General features: G+C 59.1%; 1 protein-coding gene across 1 annotated transcript; it reads left to right on the forward strand.

The window, feature by feature from the left end:
- Positions 1-6749: 6749 nt before the first annotated feature.
- Positions 6750-9893, forward strand: ENTPD2 (ectonucleoside triphosphate diphosphohydrolase 2). Its single transcript, XM_006172384.1, is given in 8 exon segments — positions 6750-6866; positions 8002-8072; positions 8074-8117; positions 8605-8755; positions 8860-9031; positions 9109-9182; positions 9184-9328; positions 9711-9893. Coding segments are annotated over 8 exon segments (957 nt in total).
- Positions 9894-11158: the final 1265 nt, after the last annotated feature.

Below are 11158 nucleotides of genomic sequence, written 5' to 3' on the forward strand. Positions count from 1 at the left end.
GCAGCCCCTGAGCACAGGAACCAGGCCTGAGCAGTCTGTGGAGCCCTGGGCTGTGCTCAGGCACACTCCCCACGTGGGTCCCAGCTCTGCCCCTGAGAGCCTGGCCGGGTCCCTCCTGGCACTTAGCCTGCTGGTGCGTAGCGTGGCTGAGTCCAGCACAAGTCCCCACCTGCGGGGCTGCCAGCACGGCCTCTCCTCAACCCGGGGAGCACAGGGCAGAGAGGCCCCTCAAGGTCTGGATTTGGCAGTCCGGGTACACGGCAGGGTGCGGGACGTCCTAGGAGGGGAGGACAGGGGACGGGCACTGCCTCAGAAGTCGGAGAAATGTCTAACAGCTCGTCAGCTTCCTGCTCCACCTCAGCCTGGGGTCGGCTGTGCACTGGGACTGGGAGCCAGGCTCACTTCTGACTCCTGGGAGAGCTACCGCCTGGCATCCAGGCGTCACTGGGCACCACCACTGTGCTGGCTTCTGCTAGCCTGGCGCCAGGGGAGGCACCAAGGCTGCACCCAGCCATCCTGCCCTGCCCTGCCCTGCCTGCCCTAGGCAGTCCACAGTGTTCAGGGTGCCCACCATGGGCAGGTCCTTCAGGGGAAAAAAGCAAAACTTATTTATTCCCTGAGTGAGAGCAACGAGGAGCCACCCCTGTCTCGGCAAACTTGGGTCACAGGGAACCAGGCCCCTCACCCCGGCCCCCTCCGGCTTTCAAGGACCTGGTGAGCTGGCTCTACAACTGCAGGGAAGGGCAAAAGGTTGGGCCAGCAAGTGGCAGGGCGGCCAAGGCGGCGGGGTCCCACCGGCTGCAGTGTGAGGCCTCTGCTGGTGGCTTGGAAAATGCGCCAGCCAGTGTGCGTGTTTGCCCAATACCCCAAGAGACCAGAAGGGGCTGCAGTGTGGCCAGGCCCCTGGTGGGTGCTTTCTTGCTTTCTCTCTGTCCCTCTTTCTCTGGAGCTTATGTGTCCTCTAGCAAAATTACAAAAAAGAGGAAAAGGAAGAGTGAGGGGCCTGCGGGACCCCCCTCAGTCTCTCGGGGCGGGGTGGATCCGTATAGGGTGCCGGGTCACCCAACGCTGCCTGGGGAGACAGCAACGGGAACGCTTCCCTCGCGCCTTCCACGTAAAAACCCCTTTGGGTGGACCTGTGGCTCGCTACCGGCAAAGCCGCAAGGCCTTCGGAAATGCCAGGGAAGGATTCCGCGACCAGAAGCAGATTTCTCACCTGCCGGGCACGGAGAGCCAACGGCCGACGCGCGCAGCTAGCCTTCCCGCCAGGGAGGTGGCAGGGCCGACTCACAGCTTCAGCGGGGCTCGCTACCCAGTGGGTGGGGGCTGCGGCGACCCCATCGCCGCCACCGGAAGCTGACAGCAATGACGACCTCGGCCGTATTGAAGGGTCTTTGGGTGGTATCAAACTGAATCGAAAGGAAGGAAAGAAGCCGAATTTCCCGACTGAATAGAAGACTCCTGCAGAAAGGCGTCCGGCAGCCGAGGCCAAGAGGAAGGCAGGACCCAGCAGAACTCGCCTTGGTAGGCTCCTCTGGACCGCAGAGCAAGTGGGGCCGGAAAGAGCCGCCTTCCGGAGTCAGCACCGGCCTTGCGGCTGAGGGCAACTGGGATTCGGATAGGAATCCGTCCTGTGCGTGTCCACCCTCGAGTGACAAGACTGTAGAACGACTTCCAGTGTTAAAAAGGAAGGCAAGGTGGATAAGGCACTGGACTCCCGCATGGCCGACCATGGTTCAAGTCCTCGACGTGGTGGCTTGCTTTCCTGCTTTCCCTTTCTGTCTCTCTCTGGTCAGATTAAAAATTAATAACAAATGGAAATAAATAAAGGATCCTTTTTTTTTTTTTTGGAGAGGTTTTTGCTATAGGGCACACGCGCTCACCAGAAAGAGAGAAACAGAAAGCAAGAAATCACCCCCTGGGGGGATGGCCATGGCGCAATCCTTTCTCCTCCATTCTCTCAGGATCTTGGGCACGCATGCACATGCGCCCGGCATGAGTGTGAAGTCGCTGAGTTAAGGACTTGAACCGTGGTCGACTACATGGGAGTCCAGCAACATAGCCATTATACCAACTGCTGGTCCCCTATAGGTGCTTTCTTTTTTTTTTTTTTTTTTAAAGAATCATTTTATTTAACTTTATTATTTTAATTTGACTAATAAGGGACAAAGTAAGAGAGAAAAAGAGAGAGTAAGCCACCAGGTCTGGGACTTGAACCACAGTCAGTCATGTGAGTCCAGCACCTTAACCACCACACAACCTGCCAGCCCCAGGAGTGATTTCTTGTTTTCTGTCTGTTTCTCTGCCTTTACGGTGAGTACACATACCCTATAGCAAAATTTTTTCTCTAAAAAAAAAAAGTATTTTTTAAAAAAGTTATTAATTTGGGACCAGCAGGTGGCGTGGTGGTTAAGGCCCTGGACACTCCCACATGACTGACCACGGTTCAAGTTCCGGTCCTGGCGGCTTGCTTTCTCACTCTCTTTCTCTCTCTCTCTCTTATGCTCTCTCTCTCTGGTCAAATTAAAATAAAATAAATGAATAAATTAAAACAATTCTTTTTAAAAAGTTATTAATTTAATTTTAATTATCATAATTATTTTTTAAGTTTAACCAGAGAGAGAAAGGCAGAAAGTGAGAAAGCAAGTCGCCAGGTCTAGAACTCAAACCATGGTCGGCCAAGTGAGAGTCCAGCACCTTAACCACCACGCCAGTCCCTACCTATTCTTTCTTATGTTTTTTTAAGAAATATTTATACCTATTCTTTCTTATTTTTTAAAATAATTATCTATTTATTTCCATTTTTTTTTTGGAGAGGTTTTTCACTATAGGGCATGTGCACTCGCCAGACAGACAGAGCGAGACATAGAGCCAGAAAGCGAGCAATCACCCTCCAGGGGGGATGGTCACGCCGCAATCCCTTCTCCTCTAGGGATGTTGGGCACGCACGCACACGCGCCCAGCGTGAGTTTTAAGCCACTGGATTCGGGACGTGAACTGCAGTCGACTACATGGGAGTCCAGCCACACAGCCATTATGCTAACTGCTGGTTCCCTTTATTTCCCTTTGTTATTGTTTTTTTTTTTCTTTATTTGACAAGAGAGAGAGAAAGGGAAAATGAGAAAGCAAGCCACCAGGTCCAGGACTTGAACCATGGTTGACCATGTGGGAATCCAGCGCCTTTATCCACAACATCTGCTGGCCTCTCTTTCTTATTTTTTTAAGAAAGATTTATTTTTGGTATAGAGCCCATGTGCTCACTGTACAGACAGACAGAAAGCAAGAGATCCCCCCCCAGGGGGTGGCCATGCTGCAATCTCTTGTCCTCTATTCTCCTCTTGGGATTTGGGGCATGCACATACACGTGCCCTGTGTGTTTCAAGCCATCGGATCCAGGACTTGAACTGTGGTCAGTCGTGTGGGAGTCCAGTGACGTAACCATTGCACCGGCTACTGGTCTCCCGTCTGTTCTTAAAGATTTTGTGCTTGGTCCAGACATGAGAGCCTGTATCTGACTCTGACCCTTTGTACAGCAGGACACAGAAAGAGAAGTGGATTATTTTTACACTGGGGTATTTGGGGTCCCCTGCCTTCACCCAGTCTGTAGACTTGGTGAACCTCGGTCTTCAGAACCGTGAGTGGCCCGCTCTGTGGCTGTGCCTTACCCTTTTTGTTTTAGAGAGATTTTTACTATATGTGTGCTCGTCAGAGACAGAAAGTGAGAAATAAGTCCTCGGGGGATGGCCACACTGCAACCCCTTCTCCTCCAGTCTCCTCTCCGGATCTTGGGCACACACATGTGCCTGGTGTAAGTTTGACGCCGCCAGGTCTGGGACTTGAACTGTGGTCAACTATGTGGAAGTCCAGCAACGCAGCCATTGCACTATCTACTGGCCCCTCTTTTTTTTTCATGTATACTTGTTTTAATCATAATTTGTAATGTTCTGGGATATCAAACGTAATTCTTTTCTTTAAGATTATTTTTGGCATATACACGATTTATTAACAGACAAGGCCCACAGACTTCTTGGACACGCCCATGGCACGGCCATGACGGCCAGTGGTCTTAGTGTGCTGGCCTCGGACCCCAAGGCCCAGAGTGGCGCGGCCCTCGGTGGGCGTGTCTCCCGTCTCCAGGCCTGCGTGCAGCTTGCTGTCTAGACCGTCGGCCGGGACCTGCTGTCATCTTTCTACCTGTTCAAGTGCCCCTGGGGCCCTGCACTGGCCTGGATTCCGCATGGCAGTGCTAGCTGTCGCCTCCTCAGTGAGCTCCCGCCCTCTGGTGAGCGCGTCCCTGCCCCACCCTCGGTGGCTGTGACAGCAAAGGCGGTTCCCACCACCTACCGATGTCGGTCTTGAGTACCCACACAAGGTGCTGGGACCTCTCGGGTCACCAGCGACATGGCAGCGGCACAAGCGGGGCGCAGGCTTCCCATGGAAGATTTAAAGAGTTATTTTATGGGCCAGCGGGTGGCGTGTTAAAACCAAGCAAGGTTCACTCCGTGCCCAGACGACCAGTCAGAACTGTGTTTGCAGCTCCTCCACGCTCCTCCCATCAGACCTGCGTTTGCAGTGCTGAGTCCCCAGCCCCCTGCAAAGTCATTTCTTGCCAGCTTTCAAAGGTCACCTGGTAGCCAGCAAGCTGGTCTTTATGGCCAAAGATGCTGAACCATGGGTGGCAGGCCCAGTGCAGTCAGTCGGCAGCACCACCAACGTGGGCAATTCCCTCTCGGAAGAGGGCTGTCTTGCCTCGTTCTTTCCCGTGTTGGGTGTGAAGGTGGGACCAAACGTCAGTGTCGAACCTCAGCAAATCCGGTCTTCAGCGGCGATTCCCGCTCCCAGAGTGTCATCAGCGTTCCGTCTCCCTGCGAAAGCCAGACCATACTCACACCGTCCGTCTGGTCTCGAGGCGCCAGCACTGAAGGGGCCTGATGTTGAGCACCCACGCTGCACCACTCGGTCCTGTGTTTAGTCTCATCAGCCCTGAACTTGGCCAAGGTCAGCATATCATGGACGGATACGCGGCCACACGTGGGATTGTCGTAGGTCGCCGTGGCCAGGAGAATGGAGGAAAAGGGGTTGCACTGTGGCCGTCCCCCTTGGGGGTGATTTCTTGCTTTTTCCCTTTCTGTCTCTCTGGTGACCACACACACTCTATAGGAAAAATCTCCTTCTAAAAAAAGAAAAGACAAAAAGAAAGAAAAGAAAAATGAAATGTGGCTCTAGGCATTAATTCCAGATTAGAATATTGTTTAAAGACTGTAAGTGCATATTAAATAAAGTTACATAAAATAATTTTTAAAAGAGAATTATTTATTTATTCACTTATTTTAATTTGACCAGAGAGAGCCACACAGAGAGGGAAAGTGAGAAAGCAAGCCACCAGGTCCAGGACTTGAACCACGGTCAGCCACATGCAAGCCCAGCATGCCACCTACTTGTCCCAACACACAGAGCTTCTTACAACCAGAGTGCTTTTGCGGCTTTTCTGCAGCCTGTCAGGGAATGCAGCCAGACCCTCTGTGAGAACTTAGTCTGCCTCAGCTGGCACTGAAGGCTGCTGTGCCACAAGGGACGAGTCGAGGTCCGCACCGTGCAGCCAGGTCTAGCGTCCACTCCCTCCAAGACCATCCGGGGCATGTGCCAGTAGGTAGTTAAATTCCTCTCTTGGTGGAACCAGCAGATGGCATAATGCTTATGTCCCTGGACTGCCACATGGCCAACTGCGGTTTGATTCCTGGACCCCGCGGTTTAAAACTCACACCAGGTGCATGTGTGTGTGTGTGTGTGTGTGTGTGTGTGTGCGCGCGCGTGCTCAAAATCCCAAGAGAATAGAGGAGAAGCATTCCATCTCTCTGGCTAGTGCATGCACCCGATAGTAAAAATCTCTCTCTCTCCTTTTTTTTTTTTTTTAGAGGTTTTTGCTATAGGGCATGTGCGCTCGCTAGAAAGACAGAGAGAGACAGAGAGATAAAAAGCGAGAAATCACCCCTCAGGGGGTAAGGCCAAGGGCCAATCCCTTCTCCTCCATTCTCCTCTCGGGATCTTGGGCACGCACGCACAGGCACCCAGTGTGAGTTTAAGCTACCGGATCTGGAACTCAAACCACCGTCAACTATGTGGGAGTCCAGCAACATAGCCATTATGCCAACTGCTGGTCCCTTGTTTCTGGGCTCTCTGTGTCCCAGTATGCCTTGCTCCTGTCTGGTATCCTCACCTGTCCCCAGCACCGGGGCTATGCCAGGCAGGTCTGACAGAGCCCCTGCTGAGACCCTCAAGGGCAGGCCCGACATGGTCAGTTGTCCTGGTCTGCCCCTGGAGGACAGGCTGATGACGCAGTCCCCGCAATGCGCCCGGGGCTGGTACTGTCCTGTAGGCCCAATCCTGGGGCTGGCTGCTGGGCCTGCTTTCCCTCCTGAGCCCCACCTGGAACCCACGTGGCGCCTGCAGCTGGCAGCGCCCCAGCTCCAGGTCAGGAGGAAGAGGGGCATGACCCTCAGGGGAACACCGTCATGCCCGGGTCCCTGACCAGCTCTCCGGCCACTGCGACTCCCCAGGACAGTACCGGGGACTCGTGCTGAGCGGTAGGACGGCCGAACCGGCAACAGCTGCACCCAGGAGGGCGCAGACCACTGAGCGCACCCAGGCGCTCACCTGCGCTTCGCTTGGGACCAAGCGGGCGGTTCCGGGGCGCCTTGGCCTTCCCGCTCCCCACCACCCATCCATGCCTCATCCTCTCGCGCCCGCTTATGGCCTGAAAGGTGCTTTCCCCACTGCCCCCGCTGCTGCTGGCTGCGGCGGGCTTCGCTGGCCTGCTGCTGCTGTGCGTCACCACCCGCAACGTCCGCGATCCGCCAGCCTTCGAGGTGCACGCCCGGACCCCCAGGCACGTCCAGGGAACCGCGGGCTGGGCCCGGCGTAGGCCTGGGGCGGCTTGGAGCTCAGCAGGGCCAGCACACAGCACCACTGGCGCTCTGCACCCGGCCGAGCTTGGTGAGGTCTCAGGTCCCGGGGAGGCGGCGACTCTTCCGGGGCGACGGTGCTGGAGGCCGGAAGTCCCGGGAACAGCTGGGTCTCCGTGTCTGCACTGACCCGTCACCACAGCCGAGGGAGAGTGCCCCGGCTGCAGCCAGCCCCCAACCCCCAGCCAGTGCAGCCTCCAGAGCGCCCGGGTCACTTTTGCCCTGTGCCCACCCGGGAGTGAGCCGTTACAAACCCAGCCAGGAGCTAGAGGCTCCCGGGTCCAGGGACCCCTTACTGCCACCCGGGAGGACCCCCTACAGTGCGACGCTGCCCTGAAGCGGGACTTGGTGGGGCAGCCCAGGCTGGTACAAAAGTGGATGGACCAGGGCTAGAAGGAGAGATCTCCTTGCCTGTCCCCCAGGCCCAGCTGGCTGCTGGAGCACTCCTTTAACTCTGTTAGACAAGTCCCGCGTGTGAGGGATGGAGAGGCGGAGTCAGGGAGGTGGGAGCCATGCAGCATCCCTCCCCCCTTCCCAAGTGTCCGAGGGCGCACCAGCTCTTGGCTTCGCTAGGACTGAGCAGCCCTCCCAGGCTGGAGCTGGTGGCCCTGAACGTGTGGTCTCCAGATAGGCCTCCCAGTTGGAATGCAGGCCCCAGCAGGTGCCAGCATGTGGCACCCACAGGCTGCGGGCCCAGCTGCAAGTCCGGGGCCTCCCTGGGCTGCTAAGGTTGGGCTGAGGCCACAACAGGAGGCAGACTGGGGAGGAAGGAAGAGCAGGCCTGGGCTTCCTCTCCCAGCTTGGACCCTCTGTCCCTGGCACTAGGCATGCTGGCTTCAGGCAGTCACGAAGGGAGGGATCCCCAGTGAAGACTCGGGGTCGTCTGCTCCCCACTCCTAGACTGCTGTGACACTGAGGTTGCCCTTGGCCTCTCTAAGTCCATGTGGAGAGGCCACAGGACAGCGGGCGCAGAGCTGGGGGGTCAGAGGGCACCACCTTCAGGCCCCTGGGCCCTTCACTGACCCTGCCCCGCCCCCAGTATGGCATTGTCTTCGGAGCTGGCTCCTCGCACACGTCCATGTTCATTTATAAGTGGCCTGCGGACAAAGAGCTCCATGGGCGTCGTGGGACAGCCCAGCTCCTGCGATGTTCAAGGTGGGCTCCCAGCACCAGGTGCTCACTGCCAGCCCCACTCCCTGCGAGGCCTCAGGGCCCCATGCCCGGCCTGGCTCATTCCAGGCAGAGCTGCAGAGGAGACAGTCTGTTCCAGAAAGGAAAGAAGTCCAGGCAGCAGGCGGGAATCTGGGCCCAGCCCAAGTGGCCTCTGTGCCCCAGAAGGACCAGGGGGACCGGGAGGGGTCACTCTGGCCATCTGGTGGCACGTGCGAGCAGGCCCCCCCAGGTTGACAATGCCCAGAGCTGTCTTGGCACCTGTGCCCACACCCACCCAGCAAGTGACAGCCTCAGAGATGCTGGGCAGCACTAGGCCCCTTTGTCTCCCAACTGGTGATTCTAGCGGCTTACACGGGGAAGGCGTGCCCAAGCTGCCCCTGGGCTGGGAACGAAGGGTTCCAGCCCCACTGGCCCATGGCCTGGCTCCTGGACCGCACTCCTAGTCCTGGCCTGTCTCTGCTCCCTCCAGGTGGGGGCCTCTCCAGCTACCCAGAGGGCCCTTCTGGGGCTGGCCAGAGTCTTGCTGAGTGCCTGGAGCAGGCACTTCGGGACGTGCCCAGGGGGAGCCGCATGGGCACGCCCCTCTACCTGGGAGCCACGGTGGGCATGTGCCCCATGGAGTGTGCCCCGGGCACTACTGGGAGGCCTCCACCTGTGCTCAGCAGCCTTGGGCAGGGACCCCTCACTAGACACACCCCAGCCTCTGAGCAACTCCATTCTGCAGCCTGTCCAGTCCAGAAGCCTCTGCCAGCGTGTCTGCCAGAGTGTTTGCCGCCGTGATGCGGATGCTGGCCCAGTACCCCTTTGACTTCCAGGGCACACGCACCCTCTCCGGCCAGGATGAGGGGGTGTTTGGCTGGGTGACAGCCAACTACCTGCTGGAGAATTTCATCAAGGTGGGCCTGGTGGGCGGCCTGAGCAGCCAGGGGACGTGAGCGCCTCCCACTGGCTGACCCCAACCCCCACTCTGCAGTGCGACTGGGTGGGCCGCTGGTTTCGGCCAAAGAAGGGGACACTGGGGGCCATGGACCTGGGAGGGGCCTCCACACATTGAGATGGCCAGTGCGGCTGAGGCTCAGGCCAACGAAGTCCAGCTGAGGCTCTAAGGCCAGCACTACCGAGTCTACACCCACAGCTTCCTCTGCTATGGCTGAGACCAGGTCCTTCAGAGGCTGCTAGCCAGTGCCCACAAGGTACCCACCTACACCACTCTGCCCTTCTGAAGGGAGGGCATAGGAGGAGACAAGGCGGGGGGCCCAGAGCAGAGTCCGGACAGCAGCTGTACGGAGGCCTCTGCAGGGCAGGCTTTCACAGCTGCCCGGCCAGGAGGAGAGGGGCCCGGAATAAGCAAGGCCAGCAGCTGCGGGAGGACCTGAGGAAAGGGGGCGCGGGCAGAACTCAGAGGGCCTTGTTTGTCTGTCGCACGGGCGAGGGGTGGCACAGACTGCCCCTGAGCACAGGTGATGCTGCCCAAGTGGGACCTGTGGGGACCCTGCAGGCTGGTCCTCTGGGGTGGAGGCGGCGGGCAGGGCCTGCGGTGGGGGCAGTACCGCCTGTGCCCTGGTCGTTCCCCAGACCCACGGCTTCCACCCTTGCTGGCCAAGGGGCTACTCCGCTCCAGTGCTGCCCCTGGATGTGTTCCAGTCGTCATGCACCGCGACCCAGCGGCCTCTGCTCCTGCTCTTCGCCGCTCTGCTGCTGGTGGCGCTGGTCCTGCTGCTGCGCCAGGTCCCCTCCAAGTCGCGGAGCACCATCTAGGGGCGCCCCTCTGCCCGCCCTCAGCCTCCTGCCCCGGCAGCCCTGGAAACCCAGCCCGCAGGAGCCCAAGCCATTCCCTCCACCCAGAAGCTGCCCTGTGCCCGGAGGCTGGGTCTGCAGGCAGTGGGGCCTTGGTGCTGATAACCAGGGCCCACAGCCGCCCTCCCTCCTCCCAGTGAGCACAGCCCATGCAGGGAGCCGGGAGCTGGGAGCCCGGCTGGGCAGCCTGTCCTTGTAAACTGCTCTAATAAAAGGGTTTCCACAGCCCTGAGGGCAGCACTCAGGAGAATGACTGCAAAGCCTTGGCGACCTCCCTCCAAGGCTCCCCAGGGCTGGGGTGTACTCCCCGCTCTCCGCTCTCCGTCCAGGCCTGGGCTGCTCTGCTGGGCTGGCCAAGGGAGACTCCCTAAGTCCCTGGACTCTTCTCTAGCCTGGCGACCCCCGTCAGCCACTTCCTCAAGTCCACACCACCGCCTAGGCCAGGCCTAGGGGCGGGGGAGGAGCAGGGCGGCTGTCCAGGCCTCCGTGCTAGGGCAGTGGGCCACACGGCTGGAGCAGGAGGGCCCAGGTCTCACCACGGAGGGCTGGGCCTTGCCAGGAGCACCCCCCCGCGTTTGGGGAGGCGGGTTCCATCATTGCCCGCCGTCAGTGCCCTGGAGGGGAGGCCGGCAGTCCTGGATCTGTCCACCCTATGCACCCTGTGGCATCTTTAGTTTTATTTATTTTTTCCACGAGAAACTGCGTTCTCCACAGTCTTCGCCCCAGGCCCAGCCAGCCGGGTCTGCTCCCACCCCCACCCCACCCCCGACCTCGCCACACCAACCCAGGACCTTTCGCACTCGGGCCCAGCCCCCCAACACTGCGCGCGGTCGGCCCCTCTGCCATCCCGAGCCTCTGCCCCACCCAGCGGCAGCCAGTCCTGGGAGCAGGCCCTGGGCACCGGCTCTCCCACTCGCTGGGCCTCCCGAGGGTTGCCCTCAGAGGGCACGGGAAGTGTGCGGGGCCGTCCTAGGCGCTATTGTGCTGGGGTCCCAGGGCGTTGCAAAGCGGCCGCCGCGGGCCAGGTCCACCTTGGACAGCTCCCAGCTGGCTTCCGTAGGCAGCTCGGCGGCTCTCGCCCCCGGCGGCTCACGAGTGGCGGTCGGGCCCGGCCTCGGCAGCGCCGTGGGCGTCTGCCCGGGTGTCTGAGGGAGGGCGGGCTTTGGGCGCAGCGGTCTTTCCCTGGAGCTCTGCGCACCCCTGTGTGCCGGGGCCCCTGCGTCCCC

The sequence above is a fragment of the Tupaia chinensis genome, unplaced genomic scaffold (genome assembly GCF_000334495.1).
Source record: "Tupaia chinensis unplaced genomic scaffold, TupChi_1.0 Scaffold142100_1, whole genome shotgun sequence".
In the NCBI taxonomy this organism is placed as follows: Eukaryota; Metazoa; Chordata; class Mammalia; order Scandentia; family Tupaiidae; genus Tupaia; species Tupaia belangeri.